Source organism: Canis lupus, chromosome 7, assembly GCF_048164855.1.
Source record: "Canis lupus baileyi chromosome 7, mCanLup2.hap1, whole genome shotgun sequence".
Taxonomy (NCBI): Eukaryota; Metazoa; Chordata; class Mammalia; order Carnivora; family Canidae; genus Canis; species Canis lupus.
The window spans coordinates 28757539-28779259 of NC_132844.1; the positions used below are offsets into that span (position 1 = coordinate 28757539).

The 21721-nt window shown below is 38.6% G+C and overlaps 1 protein-coding gene, 1 long non-coding RNA gene and 1 pseudogene across 5 annotated transcripts in view; 2 read left to right on the forward strand and 1 right to left on the reverse strand.

Moving 5' to 3' along the window:
- The first annotated feature begins 2780 nt into the window (after positions 1-2780).
- The window catches only part of ME1 (malic enzyme 1), a 205756-nt gene continuing 186815 nt past the window's right edge, over positions 2781-21721 (forward strand). For 2 of the 4 annotated variants that reach the window (XM_072832216.1, XM_072832220.1), the window contains exon 1: positions 12837-12991. In XM_072832216.1, the coding sequence (XP_072688317.1) occupies positions 12914-12991 (78 nt within the window). In that variant the 5' untranslated portion in view covers positions 12837-12913. Of the gene's footprint in view, positions 2835-12836; positions 12992-13101; positions 13262-21721 lie in introns of those variants that run through there. The other 2 variants (XM_072832217.1, XM_072832221.1) reach the window with 2 other exon arrangements.
- LOC140637381 (acyl-protein thioesterase 1 pseudogene) lies at positions 7178-7755 on the forward strand (annotated as a pseudogene).
- LOC140636704 (uncharacterized) lies at positions 8445-13419 on the reverse strand. The gene is made up of 4 exons (XR_012033911.1): positions 12983-13419; positions 11911-12021; positions 11509-11593; positions 8445-10916 (listed from the first exon to the last, which is right to left on the reverse strand). It is a non-coding gene; the product is annotated as an uncharacterized lncRNA (long non-coding RNA).

Sequence of the window (21721 nt, forward strand, 5' to 3'; positions counted from 1 at the left end):
CAGCTTTTTTGAAGTAAGAAAAGTAAGGTGGATTTACAAAGGTGTTTGGCAGAGTCAAGTATTATGAAATTTATCCTCTCTGTCTCACAGGTACATTATGTTATTGGCTTCAGTGCCTACTGGCAAACAGTGAGAGATTTTAATGCATCCGTATTGCAGAAAGGTAATGAGGTATGATGCCAAATCATTATCTCTAATTACTTTTGGAACGAAAGAAAAAAATTGAGGTTCCTAAAATTTTATAGCGTATTGCTTTAATTACAGACTCCCCTGGGTATATTCCAACCTTTTAAGTTTTTTTTCCTGAATATGAAAGTAATATATGCTCTTTATACAAATTTCAAGCACTACAGAACTATGAAATGAAACAAACCATCAATAACTTTGGAGCATATTTTTTCAAATTAAAAAAGAATTCTCAAAAAAAAAAGGAATTCTCTATTCAGTATTTAAGGTCCATTATTAGTTTTAACATGCTATTCTATTTCTACCACAGCTAAATCAGTACATGGTTCTAATAAACCCAAATGCCTTTGGTTTCTAATATACAATTCTTTTACTGCTCCTTGTTAACAGTCTATGAAGCTAGCCTAACTTAATAATCTCCTAACTATTTAAGACAGTAAAGATAACATAGAATGGTGTATTATGGCTGATTTAATGTCCAGGCTGAGCACTAGCACATATTTTCCTAGGAATTGCTGTTTTTCAAAGCATTAGAAGAAAACATACCACGTTAGAACACATTGAAAACAATTTAGAAAGCACTTAGTAATCTCTTTGTGGGAAGCCTGGGTGTCTCAGCTGTTGAGCATCTGCCTTCTGCTCAGGGTGTGGTCCTGGAGACCTGGGGTGGAACCCCACATTGGGCTTCCTGCATGGAGCCTGCTTCTCCCTCTGCCTGTGCCTCTGCCTCTTTCTCTGTCTCTCATGAATAATAAAATCTTTAAAAAAAAAAAAAAAAAAAAGGAAATCTCTTTGTATCCAGAATCACCAGTGACTCTAAAATCTGATACACCAAAGATGTAGTAAGTGATTGGGCCTGAATCTAAATTGAATTATGAAATATCCTCTTAAATGCTTTTCTGGAATAAGTTTTTCTCAACTTGTTTTACTCCTGCAAATTTTACACGGGTGCTGATAATTTGTCTATGTCAAGTGCATCACCCACAGCATATTTCAGATGAACTAATGATATATATATTAAAAAAGTGATGGGAGTAAATGTAAATAGATCTCTTCAATCCTCTGTGGCAAATGCAATTTTCCAAATGTTTGCACCACATCTCCTATCACAAACTCCTCTTTGGTTTTTGTGACTGTTTGGATCAAGAGAGTATGGGAGAAGTGACACTATGTGACTACCAAGTCTAGGTAATCAAAATGAAAAGTGCTTTCTACCCTGTTCCCTGAAATACTTGTTCTGGAAGAATTCAAGCTCCATGTAAGCAGCTTGACTGTCCTGTGGTGGCCATGCTGTTGTGTGAGGAACTCAGGCCAGCTAGCAGTGAGAGACTCACATGGAGAGCCCGAGATTACATGAAACGGGAGGACGAGAGAGAGAGAGGTGCCTGCACAGGCCCCAGCTGCTCCAGGGTTCCCTCTTCCCAGTCCCAGCTCCTGTTTAACTGCAATCACAGGAGAGATGCTGAGCCAGCACTAACCAGCTAAGCCCTTCACAAATTCTGAATTTGCAGAACCTGTGAGAGATCACAAAATAGTTATCATTTCACACTACTGAATTTTGGAGTAGCATGTTACATACCAATACCCTACTGGGATACCCTACGAGCTTTTCCAAATTTTTAGTAATGTCATTTCTTTGCTTCTTATAGAACTGAACAGCTCTACCACTCCTCAAACTAAGGAAGAGGTTTGGACTGGTACAGGAACGACGGGCAATAGAGTGGTGAGCTTCACATGCAATACATAGAGAGTTAATCTACGGAAGCTATACTGTGATGATATCGGGGATAAACAAAAATTTAAAAAGCTTTCATGGATTCAGCCCTATTTTCAAGCACCTTCATTTACAAATTTAAAAACATGAAATTTAAACAAAATAGGCAATTTCAAATAATATTTATTTAGTTATGAGAGCAAAAAATACACAGAAGAATCTAGTGCATTAGTTAATACTCCAGGATTAGTATTAATACCTGTTAAGTCTCAATTCTGCCAAAACACCTATTTGCTGAAATTCTAAGTAAAAATCATTCTTAGGACACTTAATTTCTTCTAGTGATAATGAATGGATAGTGTTTTGTTTTTAAAAGTTCAAGCTAAGTATATAGTGTGCCTGATTTATCTTGTTTACTTTCACTTGAGAAATATTCACAGAGTGTTACTGATAGCGAAGATAAATCATCCGAGGAGACAAAGGGAGGTAGTAAGTAAGGGCACACAAGCTGGAAGTGGTGAAGCTGGAATAGAAGTCTATGAAATCTGGTTCCAGAGTCTCGATGACTATATTCCAAACTACCACTAATTTTTTTTTAAGGAAAGAGTGTGTCTGTGTGTGTGTGCGCGTGCATCCATGCACCTGTACACATGAGGAGTGGGAGGGGCAGAGGGAGAGAGAATCTCAAAGCAGGCTTCACACTCAGCACACAGCTGAAGTGGGGCTCAATCCCATGACCCTGAGATCATGACCTGAGCCATCCCCAAGAGCTGGATGCTCAACCGACTGAGTCAGGCGCCCCCAAAATTACTACTTTTAATACCTCTTTGACAGGAACATTAGCTATTACTTGTATAATTGTGTGTTTTCCCTTTCACAGTCGATGAAATATTTCTGGAAATATCCGCACTGGGGACAAATCTGCAATACACAGGTAACTGAAGCCTTATTGATGTTATCTGTAGCTACAGTGGAAGAAATACTTCTATCATTCAGAAATATTCTCAAGTACTTAAATAAAAAGCATGTCAAGTATTATGAAAAATACAGTTGAAAAACATTAGAAATATTTAAAACTAGTGTTCATGTTACTGATTGCTGAAGTGAATGCTGATTTCTTTCACACTTCATATTTTATAATTATTAACTTCGTTACTTGTGTATTAGCTGTTTCTCTTCACAAGTCTATCTCTGTATACTAGTGCCTAGTCTGAGGCTTAGTATTTAGTAAGTGTTCAATAAACATTTTGAATAAACTAAGGTACAAATAACTATATGCGAGGGAATGGGGAATGGCCTCATAAGATGATATTCAATATTGGATCTTGAAGAAAAAGGATAAGATTTGATGAGTGTTAACTATGTGACAGGCATTTTTCTAAGTACTATACATTTATTGTATAATATATGATGTGATATATAGCTTGTTTGTTGTGTCAATTGAATATAATTTTCAGAGGCCACAGATTTTGTATTATTTATTACTGTTTTTCCAGGGCCTACACTGGAGCCTGGTATGGAGTAAATGATCAATAAATATTTTTTGAATAAATAAATACACAAATATTTTTATTTTATTTATTTTATTTTATTTTATTTCATTTTATGATTTTATTTATTTATTCATGAGAGACAGAGAGAGAGGCAGAGACACAAGCAGAAGGAGAAGCAGGCTCCGTGTAGGGAGCCTGACATGGGACTCAATCCTGGGTCTCCAGGATCATGCCCTGGGCTGAAGGCGGCACTAAACTGCTGAGCCACCTGGGCTGCCCTAAATACACAAAAAACATCTTGTTTAATGCTCATAGCAACTCCAAAAGGCAGATACTATTATTTCCATTTTTCAGATGGAAAAACTGAGGCCCTGAGAGAATAAGTTTCCCAGTCACAGAAGTAGGAAGTGGTAGCTCAAGATTCAAACAGCAGTCTGGGGCAGCCCCGGTGGCGCAGCTGTTTAGCGCCGCCTGTAGCCCAGGGTGTGATCCTGGAGACCCGGGATAGAGTCCCATGTCAGGCTTCCTGCATGGAGCCTGCTTCTCCCTCTGCCTGTGTCTTTGCCTCTCTCTCTCTCTCTGTGTCTCCATAAATAAGTAAATAAATCTTAAAAAAAACAAACAGTAGTCTGACTTCATGCTCATTTTGTATAAAATTGTGACTCCCCAAAGATATGTTGAATTCCTAACCCCTGGTACCTGTGGATGTCATACTCTCAAATGGCTGTGCTCTACTGCTTACCTAAAGTGAACAAGAAATAATTCCAAAAGAGAATTGGAATAATACATTTCAATTTTTGGCAGCAATGTTAGGAATATGTGCAAAATTTCTCAAGCAGTATGGCTATTTTGAAGAACAATACTTTTTTGAACACCTGAATCCCAGAAGTTTGTTTTAAATGTAATATTATTTTACATTTTATTTTATTTTTTAAAAAATATTTTATTTATTTATTCATGACACACAGAAAGAGAGGCAGAGACACAGGCAAAGGGAGAAGCAGGCTCCCTGCAGGGAGCCTGATGTGGGACTCGATCCCAGGACCCTGGGATCACGACCTGAGCAAAAGGCAGACACTCAACCACTGAAGCACCCAGGTGCCCCTATTTTACATTTTATTCTATGTATCATGTAATCAATTGGGACTTTGTGAGCTTTCAATAAAAGAGTTGGAGGAATGAACCAACTAGGTTGAAAAGAAGGAAAAGAATCAGGGCATTGTAAAGGAAATCTATATGCTACACAGCATTTATAGATATAAATAAGTATATAAGCAAAAGATTAATAAGGTAGTATAACTTGAGTGACTCTGAAAGTAAGAGTCACCACATATACATATGAATATGTATATTTGATCTTCTTCTATCACTTAAAGCATTTATTGAAGAGCCAAAATGCACTGGATTAGATTAGTGCCCTCTAATTTGATAGCCACTGGCTACATGTAGCTATTAAGCACTTGAAATGTGGCCAGCACAAATAAGACCCTCAATTCATCATTCAAAAACATACGCTAATTTCTAGCAGTTACATGAAAAGATGCTCTTTATATCGATCATTAGGGAAACACAAATCAAAACCACAATGAGATATCACCAATGGCTATTATCAAAGAGACTAGAAATAACAAGTATTGGCAAGGATGTGGAGAAAAAGGAATTCTTGTGCACTGTTGGTGGGAATGCAAAGTATTGCAGCTCCCATGGAAAATAGTATGGCGTTCCTCAAAAAAAATTAAAAATAGAACCACCATTATCTAGCAATTCTACTTCTGGATATTTATTTAAAGAAAATGAAACACTAACTTGAAAAGAGATGTGTATCCCTATGTTCATTGCAGCATTATTTACAATAGCCAAGGTATGGAAACAACTTGTCTCCACTGATGGATGATAGAAAAAGAATGTGGTATGTGTATGTATATGTACGTATATGTATGTATATACACACAATGAAATATTATTCAGCCATAAAAAGATGAAATCTTGCCATTTGTGACAACATAGATGGCCCTCAAGGGCATTATGGTAAGTGAAATAAGTCAGACAGAGAAAGACAAATACCATATGATCTCTCTTATATGATGTAGAATCGATAAATAAATAAATAAATAAATAAATAAATAAATAAAACCAAGCTTACAGATATAGATTGGTAGTTGTCAGAGGTGGGGGAGTGTGCATATGTGTGGAAGAAATGAATGAACTATTTTTCTTTTTTTTAGTTTAAATAAATTGAATTTAAAAAAAGAAATCATGCCAACAAATGACAGAGTTGCTATACTAAAAAGTATTTGAAAACAATGCTACATATTTATTCATGACAATGATGGGAATTGGTTTTTATCTCGATTAATTGATTAAAAAACAGATTTAAGAAAGTAGTAAAATTTTAATTTAATTCAGTGATATTAAATGACAAAAATCATGGAACTGGATCTTTTTCATAATAGTTGTACTTTTAGGTTTTAAATAATACAATAGGACAGCCCGGTGGCTCAGTGGTTTAGCGCCATCTTCAACCCAGGGCGTGATCCTGGAGACCCGAGATCGAATCCCATGTCAGGCTCCCTGCATGGAGCCTGCTTCACCCTCCGCCTTTGTCTTTGCCCGCCCCCCCCCGTGTCTCTCATGAATAAATAAATAAAATCTTAAAAAAATAATAAAAATCTGTTGTCCAAATTGGGATGTGCTGTAAGTGTAAAATACACTAGATGTCAAAGACAGTACAAAAAAGGTAAAAACATCTCACTAATAATTTTTATAATGATAACTGTTATTTTTGATATATTAGGTTAAATAAAATATATTATTAAAATATATTTCACCTGTTTATTTTGACTTTTTAAAAAAGATTTTATTTATTTATTTGAGAGAGAGAGAGAGACTGTGTGCATGCACATGCGCACATCCGTTGGGGGCAGGGGCAGAAGGAGAGAGAGAAGCTGACTCCTCACTGAGCAGGGAACCTGACAGGGGGCTCAATCCTAGGACCCTGGGATCATAACCTGAGCTGAAGGCAAATGCTTAACTGAGTCACCCAGGTGCCCCTCTTTTTAAAAAACCTTTTTAAAAAAAAGGATTTATTTATTTTAGGGAGGTAGGGGCAGAGGGAGAGGGAGAGTCCCAAGCAGACTCTGTACTGAGCGTGGGGCCAGACACAGGGCTTGACCCCAAGATCCTGAAATCACGACCTGAGCCAAAACCAAGAGTCCAGGACTTAACCGACTGTGCCACCCAGGTGCCCCTGTTCTTTTTTACTTAAAGAAATGTGGCTCCCTGCAAAATTTTTAATATGTGGTTCACATTATGTTTCTCTGGATAGCATTGCTCTATACCAGTGGTCCTCAAATGTGGCAACTCGACCGTCAGCATCACCTGGGAGCTTATTAGAAAAGCAAATTACAGACCTCACCTCAGACTTACGGAATCAAAGATTTGGGGGTGGGGCCCGTTTTAACAAACCCTCCAAATGATTTTGATCTATGCAAAAGTTTGAGAACCATTATTTCAGACCAGTGGTTCTCAACTTTGGCTGCAAACTAGAATTATCTGGGGAGCTTAGGGCAAGAAGTCCTTGTGCTAAAGCTACAACCCAGACCAATTAAATCAACAACTCTTTGACCAGTCAGGAGTGTTCTTCAAAGCTCTGCAGGTAACTCTAAAGTGGGAGAAAGATTGAAAACCACTGGTGTAGATCCATGATATCTGAGCTTTCTAGAAGGGATGTAGCTCTCAGGAAACATTTTTCTTCCTGCTTTTCACAAGGCAGTAGTACCATCAATGTCTGTATGCCTTCTTGCCGTGGAGATACTGGGCATGGATGGGCAGGAGACTTTGCAGGTATCAAAGATTCATGTATCAAATCTGTTTACTCATGTGTGCCATTTATGCCTGTTACATTAACTGTGAACATGGCTATGCCTTCTTGGTTTAATATTATTGGACTTTCACCAGATTCATAGGAGAGTGAACCTGGAATTAGTAGAAAATGCAAAAGCTTTGAGAGAGGAGTGAAGAATGGCATTCTTTTTAATGCTATTATTTTGGGAGAATTTTCTCAGGACAGAGCACTACCTTTATGTAGTGCTGGCAGAAACTGGCAGTTATCACTGGACTCACTGACTTCCCCTGTGGGCCTCCATTCCATGGAATCCTATCAGCGGCTAACAGATATTTCTTAGTACCATGGATATTACCACCCTTTAGTTTCCATAATAGTTGGTTCTCTGTTGAAAGCTAAAATTATTGGTAAATCTAACCAATGTAACTTTAAAAACCTATGAAGGCATGATGCATAGTTTATGTCACCAGGAAATGATGGCTATCAAGCAGTTTTCATTGATACTTTGTCAACCTTAAAAACAAAATAGCCAGTTATTTAACCAGCAAAAAAAAAAAAAAAAAAAAAGAGAGAGAATTTATTTAGGAATAGCAGAGGAATTGCAGTTTGGGACTGCAAATTATGGCAAACCATTGGCAAGCCCTAAGATGGAAGGAAAAAGAATATCCTCATATAGAGGAAAGAAAGCAGTTGGAAGGGATTGCTTTGGAGAGTTTGAGGTTGTGAGGACTTCTCATTGGCTAAGTTCATGTGGTTTCTCACTGGCTGAGTTGTTGCCAAGCAAGGAGAATCTTCCTTCTTCAAGCTGAAGTACGCTAAGTAAGCTGCCAGGAAGCTCCCTTCATTGTCTCCAGCCTCCATTTCAACTTCATTTATCGTTTTTCACAGATCTAACTTCCAGTTGCTTGACATCACTAAGAGGTCTTGTGTAAAAGGCATACCTGCATCACTGTAGCAGAGTATAAACCTTTTCAGGTGCCCCATCTTGAAACTGCTAATGTTTGTAATGTTAAAACGTTTTGTAAATATAATCGATGATATAGACAAAATGTCTCCTGATGGGAAAATGTATCTTTTTAAGTTTCTATACAAGTACTGTATAACATGATCCAGAATAGGTGAAACAACTGGCTTCTTCTTCAAATGTACTTCAGCAAAATATTGCAACCAAATTATATCATAGGAAAATTAACATGCTTCATGAAAATTTGTTCAGGTTTAAGTGAGCAGTTAAGATATAAATGATTTATATATGCTGTGACTTAGTCTATGTTTTTTTTCCAAAATTAGTCACTATGGAGTGTCTGTTTTTATATTGTATGCATAATGATTTTTTTTTGGCTTTCATTAGGTTTATTTTGGTGTGTGATAGTGTTTTCTCAATGCAACTGTAAATACATACATACATACATAAATTGATGTGTAGATCCAAGATATTTACAAAATATTTTTCCAAATTACATTTAGTTATTATGACTTTTTGTCTTTATTTTTCTTTCAGTTTTATTTTTATTTTTTGTATATATTTTTTTTATTGAAGTTCAATTTGCCAACATACAACATAACACCCAGTGCCCATCCCGTCAAGTGCCCTCCTCAGTTGTATGCATAATGATTGTAATATATAGTAAGAATGAGGTGGTATTACATTATCCCAAACAGGAACAATGCTTTTAACTGTTAAAGAGTAATATTGCTTTCCTCAGGAAGGAAAAAAAAAAAAAACCAACTCTATAGAGCTCCAGACATCCTGTAGAATCCCTTAGAGATTGGGGCTTCTGCACACACTTTTGGTTAAAGAAGAGAATAAGGGCACATCTTTTCAAAGCATTTTAATGAAATGACTCATGCACCCATTTCACCTATAACTGTAATTTAACTCAAATACCAATAACTTAGAGTTTGGCTCATCAGGGATTCCTTAGAGCTACGAATAAAGCCTTGTGAAAGAAACCAGGATATGCCACCCCAAAATACATATTTTTGGGAAGAGAAATCCGGAAACAAATCTTACTATCTTACTGTTAATTTCTTCCCATATATTTACCTTTTCAGTTTGCCACCCTTGAAAACCTAAAACTAAAACTAAAAAAAAAAAAAAAAAAAAAAAAAAAAGAAAACCTAAAACTGCTTTTCTTTGTGCTATCATTTTTCTACAAATGTATTGTTCTTTGCTGAAGATGCTATAAAGACCACAGTTTTAAACTGCTGCTTTGAGTTACTCTTTGTTTTCGAGTTCTTCGGTGTGATGTGCACTGCAAGTATTTATAAACTTTTTCTTTTGATAATGTCCTTTTGGTAATGAGTCCCACCGGAAAACCTACGATGGGTAGATACGGAGTTTAGCCTCCCCCCAACACCAACACTCATTCTAGTTGTATCCTCACTGAAGAATGCAGACAAAAATTAACTCTTTTCTTGGTTGGCAATTAGACTGGAGCTGGCCATCGCAAGGATGCAGCTGCCTACATTAAATTCTGAACTTTTTGGGTCAGCTACCCTGGTGGACTTTCTTCTAATATACTGAACACTGGAATTCTCAGATTAAAACCCCAAAAGGTCCAAGGTCTTTCTTTTACGCAGAAAAGGATTCTGCACATCAAGAACAAGGCATGTTGAGGTTTTCAACTTAAAAATCACTTATTTTACATAGCGATAACATGGTTTTTATATGAAGAAATAATCATTTACTTAATATCATATAGCTACATCCTTCTATCAGATTATCTTTTTTTCTCATGAAAGTAAAACATTTCCAATGGCACGTCTTGAAACTTTTAGTGTTTGTAGTGTTGAAATGTTTTGCAAGTATGCACCAATGACGGAGACTAACCCTTCCTTGTGGGGAAATTTAAGTTCGAAAGTAAAACACCTGAAATGCTATATGTGCTATATTTCCTGAATTTTCTGTACTTAATCTCGATGACATTAGATCAGAATACCGTAATCACATTTTAATGACTAGAGTTATTAGTGCGTTAGTTGGGCAAGAAAAATTTCATTTTGACTGAGAGTATTCTCACCTGTATAATGGAAATTTACAGGATCTAGCCCTTTAATTTGTGAATCCTACTCATAACATTACCAATTATATACAGAGTGCATAACTGCAGTTTCTTAAAAGGAAAATTAAAACAAGTTTTTTCTCTTCTCCAAAATTTTTTGCTTTTTGGTTTTTACATTAAAACCCAACCTTGGGACGCCTGGGTGGCTCTGAGGTTTGGCATCTGCTTTCAGCCCAGGGCGTGATCCTGGAGACCTGGATCGAGTCCCACATCAGGCTCCCTGCATGGAGCCTGCTTCTCCCTCTGCCTGTGTTTCTGCCTCTGTGTGTCTCTCATGAATAAATAAATAAAATCTTAAAAAAAAATAAAACCCAACCTTACAAACAAGTAAAAAAGATTGAAATCTGACGTTCTGGATAACATTTACATGGAAAAAGAGCTTGTTCTCAGTACTCTTAGAACAACTGCACATGGATAGAGAAAGTCACTCCCTCAGGCCTCATATTGTTATATTGAAGATGATGGACGTTTTTTTCATAAATTCACACCTCCCATATGTTTACTTCTCTTTACCTACACTGCCAGGATCTTGTAATCCCTTCGTAGTGATGGCTTGGGGGACGAGCCCACATATTTCTTTTGGCTTCTCCCTCTATTTATGCCAGCTTTCGTATCTGTACACAATACATCACAGAAACAGGGATAAATCAGTAACATAGCTGAACTACTCTAAGGGGGCATTATAATAAGGTTCTGTTGTACTAATATTTTTGTTTCTTCAGCATCTTAGGTTTGCTTCATAGGCCTGTAATTAAACGGTTTCTGTTTCTGATAAAGCTCTCTAATTGTAACTTGCCTCAGTTAAACACTCCTGGGAGTGAGTTCTGTAAAAGCATACCTTCTCAGGTATCTAGGTAGGGTTAACTATTTATGGACTATGGCATTCACTGTGAAAAGTGCTACTTGAATGCAAGGGATGCTTTTAAACAACTCTGATGCCAATAAAATGTTCTGCATTAATAAAATGTTCTCCCTTGAAACAGATGATTCTAGATTATTCAAAGAATAGGCCCAAGAAGCTTCTGGACAGAAGTATGACCAAAAAAACAATTATTGTAACATCTTTCTGATCAAGCAATGTAAAACATTCGGTGTGTTGTCTAGTTTATGGATATATAAAATGAACCCATAATCAATCCCTAATACTGTCTTTTGTACCACTATGAGGTAGAAATGAATAGGGCAGAAACTACTGATCCCACTTACCTGGAAAAGAAACTGGGGCACAGAAAGCTTTAGTGGTTTTTTTGTGCGTCATACATTCCTTTTGACTGTGACTGCTCCTCCATTCCTTGAAAGTTCAGGTATAAATACCAATAACAGAATTACAGTGCTGGAAGATCCTGACCCTCTCCCTTTTACCAAAGAAGAAACCGAAGCCCCTTATAGATTGTTATCCATTAATACTCAGAGAAGTCCAGAAACATCTTGATTTCTGCAGTCTCACAAAATTATATACAATATAAATAAGACTGTTGAGTGGGCCCTGACACATCTGCAGTGCAACACAGCTAGACTTTTAATTATATTAAAATTTATTTAATTATAGTAAAATAAAATCCCCCCTGCTAATCTAGAGACTGCCACAGTGTCCGGGCCCCACGCTACCTGTTCTCCTAGGGCAGCTTGGGCTTCTGCTTTCTGGGTCAAGGCGGGTTCTGTGCGGGACCCTGGGTGTGGCCAGCCTCGGAGGGAGGATAGAGAGCTTCGAAGCCCCTACTGGAAAGGGACAGAGAAAAAATGAGTGGGAAATATCAGAAAGGGAGACAGAACATGAGAGGCTCCTAACTCTGGGAAACGAACTAGGGGTGGTGGAAGGGGAGGTGGGGGGGGGGTGATGACTGGGTGACGGGCACTGAGGGGGGCACTTGACGGGATGAGCACCGGGTGTTATTCTATATGTTGGCAAATTGAACACCAATAAAAAATAAATCTATAAAAGAAAAAGAAAAAAAAAAAAAAGGAAAGGGACAGAGGTCTGGAGTCCCGGGCATTGGAGGTCGGCTCTCAGCAGCCTCTGAGTCCCTTTCGCCAGTGCTCCCATCCCTCAGTGTGCAGCCTCCGTGTTCCCTGGGGCTCCCGCGAGGGGGAGGGGCGCGGCCCGGGGGTGACGGTACCCGCACGGCCCCCGGGGTGGGCGGGGGACCCCGAGCGCTGTCCGCGCGGGTGGGGGGGGGTCAAGCGCGTTCCCTGAGCGACAGGCACGCCCCACGCAGAGCCGGGCTGCACAGCCGGGATCAGAAGCCCGGGGGGAAGCGGGGCCCCGCGCGCGGGAGGGAGCGACTCCCGCGGCCGCCTCCCCTCAGGCCCCCGGCGGCGCCGCCAGCGCCTCGCTCTTCCTCCTCCTCCTCAGTCGCCGGCTCGGCCGATCTCCTGCCATGACTCAGCGATTCTCGCAGGCTGCCGGGCCGGGGACACCGGCTTCTCGCGGGCTCCTCCCGCCGCGTCCACCCCCTCTCGCCACCCACGCCCGCCCCCGCCCGCCGGCCCTTTCCCAGCGCGGCCGCCGTCGCCGCCGCCGCAGTCCGCGCGGGCGCCCCGGCAGCATCCGCCTCCTGCCCCGCGCGCCGCCCGCTCCGGCCCGACCCCGCAGCCCACCCGCGCGCCCGCCATGGAGCCCGCAGCCCCCCGCCGCCGCCACACCCGCCAGCGCGGCTACGCCGTGACGCGCGACCCCCACCTCAACAAGGTGAGTCCGCCGGCCCACCTGGGCGGACGCAGGCCCTGCGGGGGGCCCGGGCTCGGCCTCGCCCCTCTGCGGGCCCTCCCGGGGCGCCGCGCGGGGGCTCGGGGCCGCGCCGTGGGATGGGCGCCCGGTGCCGCTGCGCCTCGGCATCCCGCTTTGGAAAGAGGATGCAACTTGTTTACAGTACTTTCTGGCTTCCCTCCTCCACAGTCTAGCCGAAGAGAGTAGTATCGGGCTCCGTGAGGGAACCGAACGTTTCTGTGAGGATTGCAGGTGGGCGGCCGCTCGCCGGCTCCCCTCAGTGCGGCGAGTCCCGGAGCTGCTCCCGAGGGAGGGGGCCCCGCTGGTCCGTCCTGGACGCAGAGGAGTTCTGAGAGCCGCGGGTCTCATTAACAAGCTCGGAGGCGAGGCCTCTTCGTTTCTGGAGCGACACAATTAAGAGGCTGGGAATGCGTTGGGGGGGGGGGGGGTGGCTTCTGCCTCAGACACTTTGCAGGGCCTGGTACGAAATCCTTGTCGTAGACCTGGGACGGTGGATAAAGCCATTCCTGTTTTTTTGTTTTTTTTTTTTTTAAATCTGGCCTTCTGGAAATTAAAACTTTTTTTTTTTTTTTTTTTTTTTTTAAGATCTCTTATTAAAACAGAATTCAGGGTAGTTTAGAGATTCTTTTTCAGATCCTGGTACCATTTCATTTTTCTTCACTGGTAATGGAGTGTAAACACTTAATATTTTTTCAAATGAAAACTACCTAATTTATGATTTTGCTTATCTAGATGTGAAACATTCACACTTAACTCTGTAGCCGGGCTTGTCTCTAGATGGCTTTTTGTGTAAATGTGCTTTTGGCATATCCTTCTTATTTAGGAGATGAGGAATGCCATCCGGCAGCACAGAGATCTGTTTAGTCATTTGGCTCGTTTCTTGAGTACCTGCTTTTTCATTAGCAACTGGACCTCAGCTCTTACCTTCTGGCCAGGTTTTTGGTGATTTGTTGATCATTATTAATGGCTTGAAGACTTGTGCTTTCTTTTATTTAGTAAATTGTAGCTAGTGTGAGTTCTTTTTGATTTTTGTGGTGACAGGTAAGTTTTACAAATACATAGTTATTTAGTATTTGTGGTCATAAAGCATTAATGGAATTTTAAATAGTTCCTACTTATTTTATTTCTTCAAAATGAATTTAATTGCTAGTTTGCTTTTTCCCTTTTTATTCTTCTTCCTTTTTTTTTTTTTTTTTTTTAAGATTTTATTTATTTATTGAGAGAGAGGCAGAGGGAGAAGCAGGCTCTATGCCTGGAGCCTGAGGCGGGATTCGATCCCAGGTCTCCAGGATCATGCCTGGGGGTAAAGGCGGCACTAAACCGCTGAGCCACCCAGGCTGCCCTCCTTTTTATTATTCTGCAGGTTGGGGATTATTTTCAGTAGAACAGAGGTAATATCTGATGTGACAGAACAATTTGTGACTTTCATGTGTGTCTACTATCTGTAATTTATGACCAGGTAATGGGTTGTCACTTAAGAAAGACCACTGAGTGGTATAACCTGTTTGAATTTCCTGAGGTCATGGACAAGAATGAGTGTTTGAAGTGGGTAGGTGGAACAGGCAGTCACTGAGCAAGGGTAATTATGCCTTTACTGTTTGCATCAAGAATATATGTTCTTGAATTCTTTTTGGCTCCTGTTTACCAATAAGGATTAATGTCTACTTAGCAATAATATCAAGGAGACCTTCCACCAACTTGAAAGGTGCAATATGATGTGTTAAGAGCACATTTTTGAATTAATAATTGAACTCTATTGTCTGCATAATATCAAATTGGATTTAAAATCTGGTTCACCAACTCTGGGGTGAGCCGTGTGGTGCCTCTTGGAAGTAACAGAATGGCCTTGCATGGATCATTGAAACCATGGTTATGAGACATTCTTGATCTGCCCTGCACTGAAGATCTCTGGGCTTTAAAGTTTTTTGGTAGCCCAAGAATCTTTATTGATTTTTATGATAACTTTGGCTAGTAGATCATACCATCTAAAACCCCATCCTGTTGTCTGGCTACAGGAAGCCTTCTTCAGTCAAACACAAACCTTCATCACCTCACGTTTTGGGTAACTACGACAGTTTTGCTGGTTTTATTTTCAGTATTATAGCCTGTCTGCATGTAGATGTGAGAGACATACCTTTATCAGTTAGTGTTTTCTTCATGTTACTTTTCTGTCATTCAAGTATTTATAAGTTTCTATTATGTTGAATATAGTATCAGTCTTGTCAGGTTTACTGTCTTGTCCAAATTGATCTTATTAGTCCCCCAGTTTAGTCTTCTACTTGAAATACATTTGTAGAATCTCTTAATACGTTCTTTTTTGTCTAGGTGTAATTTTCTACAATTAAAATGGCATTAGTTGATTTAATAATGATCTCTAGGGAAGACTTTCCTAATTATCTCAGTCCTATTATTACTTACGATCTCTTGTTTTTATGTATTCAGTTGTATCATATCATTTTATACTTACTGCATTTTTATCTTATTTTAATTGTCCTAGATCAGGAATCCTACTTAGTTACAGAATTTTGCTCATTGGGCTTTAAATAAATGTCGATTTAATGAATGAATGAGCCATGTTTTTATTTCTTTTGTATTTTAAACAGTAGTCAGCTTTTAAAGTAAGAAGCTTTTAGAGTGGTAGTTTGAGCATTGTTTTAAGACATATATCCTGTTTGATGTAATTTCTTGGAAGTAAATAGCTTTGAAGTCTAAAGCTCAGTTTACTCTCTATACATTCATTATACAATGGATAATGGATATAGGAGAATAGTTGGAGTTTGGTTTAAACCTGGCCATCCAGGAAGTTTTAATTACTTGCAAGATAACCTTAAGGAGGTGATTAGCCTTGATAGAATCAGGGTTAATAGATGTGTTCCAGATTAAAAAACCTAAAAATTGTAAAAACCTAAGACAAATAAGATCTTTCTTCATTAGTAATATGATTCTTACTATTTGCTTATACTTAAATTACATAATTCCAGGTAGGATTTCATCATGCTATTTGGGAAAGTACTTCACTCTTATGAGGTTTAGTATCTTTCTGTACATAGTCCAAACTATTTTTTGAGGTACTTCTCTTTGTGTTATATGTGCTTATCCTAGTTTAATGTTTATGATTTTCAAGGATACCTTCTGATTTAGATGAGTTATATTTATTTTTTCTCAGGAATTTTCATGACTAACTTTCATAAATCACTCTTCAAAATTAAAATTCTATATAACATAAAAGATAACTTATTTTTTATTTCTAAATTTATTAGTTTGCTTTATTTCTGTAGCAGTGGTAGAAAATAGTAGTCAATAGTTCTATCATAATTGTGCGTACATGGCTTCCAATGTCTTTAAGATTAAATGATAGCGTGATCTATAAGTAAATCTACAAAAGATACCACTCTTTAATATTTTAGGTATTTTAATCCAGCTTAAATTAGTGACTTGTCAAAGTCCATTTTGGTCAGCATTATGAACTTTTAAATCTGAAAAATTAATCTCCGGGCAAGTGCATTTGTAGATGTTTGTGTTTCGGCATGTTGGATGTATTGTAGGAAAAAGAAATAAATCTCATGACTATGAAGGAAAGATACCTTAAATCTCTTCTTTTTTTTTTTTTTTTATTTATGATAGTCACAGAGCGAGAGAGAGAGAGAGAGAGAGAGAGGGGCAGAGACACAGGCAGAGGGAGAAGCAGTCTCCATGCACCGGGAGCCCGATGTGGGATTCGATCCCGGGTCTCCAGGATCGCGCCCTGGGCCAAAGGCAGGCGCCAAACCGCTGCGCCACCCAGGGATCCTTCTTCTTTTTTTTTAGTGTAAACTATTCTAGAGTTAATTATCCAGGAGTTTTATCTACCACAATTCTCTGGCATTACCTCAGCAATATGAGAAACTGATGTATTATTTAATGTGGAATCCCACTGATAGGAATTCCCTGTGATGTGGATGTAGGGCTATATACCTCCATACTTGTCTGTAACCTTGCTGTACTTCAAACAACACTGGTAGTATAGGGTAGCACAAAATCAAAATAATGTGCTCAAGTGAAGTACAGAGATGAGTTTGATTGAGAACTTTCGAAACTGGTGATATGGAGTATAGGAAATACTGAAGAAAGTTTGAGAGTTTTCAATTTTGTGTTCTAATTTCCGTCTGAGCTTTGGGCAAGTAAGAGAAATGCAATATAATGCAAAGTATAGACATTGTATTTAGAAGAAAGTGTAAGCCCCAGTTCTTCCATTCAGCAGTTGTGAGAATTTGAGTGAACTTTTTTTTTTTAATATTTTTATTTATTTATTCACGAGACACACACAGAGAGAGGCAGAGACATAGGTAGATGGAAAGGCAGGCCACATGCAGGGAGCACAATGTGGGAATCAATCCCAGTAGTCTGGCCCAGTAGCCCTGGGCCAAAGGCAGACGCTCACCCGCAGAGCCACCTAGGCATCCCTGAGTGAACTTTTCTTTTCCTTTTTTTAAAGATTTTATTATTTATTTATTTATTTATTTATTTAATTATTTATTATTTATTTATTTATAGACACACATACACACACACAGAGAGAGAGAGAGAGAGGCAGAGACACAGGCAGAGGGAGAAGCAGGCTCCACGCAGGGAGCCCAACGCGGACTCGATTCCGGGTCTCCAGGATCACGCCCTGAGTTGCAGGTGGCGCTAAACTGCTGCGCCACTGGGGCTGCCCCGAGTGAACTTTTCTTAACTAGCTTCAGTTACTGCCCTTACAAAATAAAGTGATAATTGCATTCATTTGTTATTTTTTATTTAGAAAATATTTGTTCAGAATCCACTCTATATTAGATAATATTCGGGTTCAGGGAATAAAGCAATGAATCAGATTTTTGTTGTGAGCACACTTACATTTCTGTTGTAATATGATTTCTACCTTGCCTCTTCACTTAGATATTGAAAAGATTGAGATAGTAAATATTGTTTCTAAATTATGTATACTAAAACAAGGTTTTTTAGTAGTCTAATTTTTAATATAGCACTTTTGTGTAGAAAGCCTTAGGTCATAGCTTGTCAGTTATAAAGAACTTATTTTTTAGTGTACTAGCCCCCTTCTCTTGAATTTTGGATGACATGATTGTGTTCCCTTTTTATTTTATAGTAAAAAGCAAAATACGTCTTCTCTCTGGAAGAGAAAGATTTGTATTTTACCCTCAGATTCATATAACTGAGCTTGACTGACATCACATGACTTTTGCAATCTTGCATACACTTCAACAGAATGCCACCCGTAGGTTTTAAAGAATATACTTGTGAAGAAGTGAAAAAGGAAAGTGTTCTACTTCTCGATACTCTGTTCAAAATGTGTTAAGGCTTGGGGGAATGAAAGAAACTAGGCTTGTTAGAGAAAGGTAGAAATATGCTTTGGTAGTTAAAATTATTGGGAGAAGAGGGAGTGAATTGCAGAGCCAGGAAATTTAAAAGTTCCAGTGGTGTGAAACCAGCCTTTACTTGATTCTGTTTGACTTTGGAAAAAATCAGTTACTCTGACAAAAAAAATATTTGGACTGTTTTCCAATGGTTTTCAAAATTGACATTACCAAATACTGTGGAGATCCAAGATTGCCCCGACTTGGCTTATTTGTTACCTCATTATTTTATGTTATTGAACCAACTCAACCAACTTTGATAGTATATAGATGAAGAATAAATCATAAGATATTTTTCAATAAAGTGGAACAAATTTGGCAATGTTTCAAACCTAAATGATTAGGAAATTTCCATAGACATGGACATGGACATGCTAAATGTAAAATATGGATATTTGTATTCTTAAAATGATATTTAAAATATTTTATGGCTTATATGTTAATTTTTACCTGTTTTTAGCTTACTGTATATAAAGTAGTACATTTTATTTTTTTATTATTTTTAAAATTATTTATTGAGAGAGAGTGTGTGTGCACACACAGCTAGAGGGAGGGGCAAAGGGAGAGGAAGAAGCAGACTCTGCTCAGCAGTGAGCTAGATATGGGGTTTGATCCCAGGACTCCAGGATCATGACCTGAGCCACCCAGGCACCACTAAAGTAGTACATTTTAAACAAAGGATTATTGTTGCTGTAAGTGAATTTAGAGAATTTTAAACATCAATATTTTCCCTCAGTCCTTAAAAATACATCTAGGTTAGCCATTGATTAAACTGTTAGATATTTAAGGACTTTGAGTTTTAAGAGAGGAAGAAGCAGTATGGCTTTACGTTTTTATAGTTTAATCTGGTAGTTTGGGAAATCAATATAATAATAATAGTCTCTAGAAACATGGAAATATAACTGTTAGAGCTCTGTACTAATAAGTCATACACTTAAAACACTAGGATTATTTTTTTAATCAGGTAATACTGAGTAAGACTATTAGCAAAAGTACCTACATGTTCATACAAATTTTCATTGTTGCATTATGAGTACCCCTGGGGTAGTTAAATTCTAAACTGTCTCACTGAAGACCTGGAAGTCTGGAGACTGAAGGAGTCCTAAGACTCCATTATAAAATTAGGTCTAGGCCCCTTAGGTTTAGAATATATGTAATACATTTGAATTATCTATTCAGAGTCCTCTAATAAGATATTTTAAAACTTTTTTTTATTGTGACACAGTGCATGCATACATAATATATGTATAAACATAATGTTATGGCTGAATTTTGTCCTCCCAAGAGTCATGTATTGAAGTACTTATCCCTAGTATCTCAGAATGTAACCATATTTGGAGCTAAGATCTTTATTTATTTTTTAAAGATTTTATATATTTATTTGACACACAGCGGGAGAGGGAGCACAAGCAGAGCGAGGGGTAGGGGGAGAGAAAGAAGCAGGCTCTCCTCTGAGCAGGGAGCCTGACAAAGGATCCTGAGATCATGACCTGAGCCGCAGGCAGACACTTAACTGACTGAGCCATCCAGGTGTCCCGGAGCTAAGATCTTACAGAAGTAATAAGTTAAAATCAGGTCTTGAGGATGGACCTTAATTCAATATGGCTGATGTCCTTATAAAGAAAAAAGAAAGGGAACACAAAGAGAAGTAAATGAGAAAAGCCTCAGGCTGTAAGGATCCTTACCAACATCTTGATTCTTGGACTCTAGAACTGTGAGAAAGTAAATTTCTGTTGTTTTAGTCACTCAGTCTCTTAGTTTAGTATGGCAGCTTTAGCAAACTAATATACATATAATTGAAACAAAATTTCATAATATAATACTTCACTGTGTTTAGTGCACTCCAGCAGTTACCTGTTACATTTCAATTTTTAAAACATGTGAGGGGCACCTCGGTGGTTCAGTTGGTTGAGCATCCAGCTCTTGGTTTCAGCTCAGATCACGGTCTTATAGGTCATGAGATTGAACCCTATATGAGACTCTGTGCTCAATGGGGAATCTGCTTGAGGTTTTCTCCCTCTGCCCTTTATCCCATTTGTGCACACTCTCTCTCAAATAAAATCTTAAAAATGAATCAGTCCATAGTTCAAAAAAAAAAAAAAAAAAAAACAATGCCCTTTAACTTCTTTAAGTAGTGCATTCACATACCTGGAAAGTTATTGGAGAGTAACTTTCTTTTCTGGCTTAGTGGTACACTAGTGAGCTTCTGGTTTGCCTTGACAGTACTGGCCGAGCTTCCTGTTTTTCTGTCTACATGTCCAAATTGAGGTATCTTTTAAACCAATAATCTTGAAATGATGAGACCATTATTGTTAATAATAGTGGCAGATCTTGGTTAGTTAGCAAAACAGTAAGTCCTTACTTGGTTACTCAGAGCCAGGAAGAAACTAAAACTTGCTTAATGAGCATTTTTGTAAGCATTTTAAGTTTTTACTTATTCAAAACTTTATACTTAATTTTTATATATGGTAACTATAACATATTGGTTACAGAGTTGAGATCAAACATATTGGTCATACTGTTGTGGGGTTGTTAAACCCAACAGTCAAGAAACAATTCTTGAGATGTTTTATGGTGCTATTTGTTAAGTTTATTTAAGCCACATGGGGACAGGATCCATGGGCAGAGAGAACTGCACTTTTGTTGTATAAAGTTGGTGATTATATGTAATTATATTATTATACTCAAGGGATAGGGGATGTACAGGAAGTAATCAACCATAAATGTCTTCTTTGAATTTCTACTCAAAACTACTTTCACAAGATTTCTCTGATGTTTATCATTCAGTTTGATATTAGCTATCAGTGAAATATCCAGGCAATCGTGGGATCCTTTAAGACTTAGCAACCAGGAGTGCCTGGGTGGCTCAGTCAGTTATGCGTCCAACTCTTGATTTTGGCTCAGGTAATGATCTTGGGCTTGTGAGATCGAGCCCCATATCAGATCAGGCTCCATGCTTGGGGGAAATCTGCTTGAGATCTCCCTCTCTGTCTCCCTCTGCCCTTCCCCACTGTGAGTGTGTTCTCCCTTGCTCTTAAACACAGAAATACATACATACATATTTCAATGTTTTAAAAAATGTAGCCACCAGCATTATATTTGATACTTATTGGAACTTTGGGTGTTATAGATCAGCCTTTTGGGCTAAAGGCAAACATTTTTCGCTACTATCATTCATGAATATCAGTAAATACAAATGAGAATAACTCACCTATTTAATAAAAATACTTTCAGATCGTGCCACAAAGCATATGCAAACAATGTTATAGATAAGCGATACATTCAAAACAAAATGCTATAA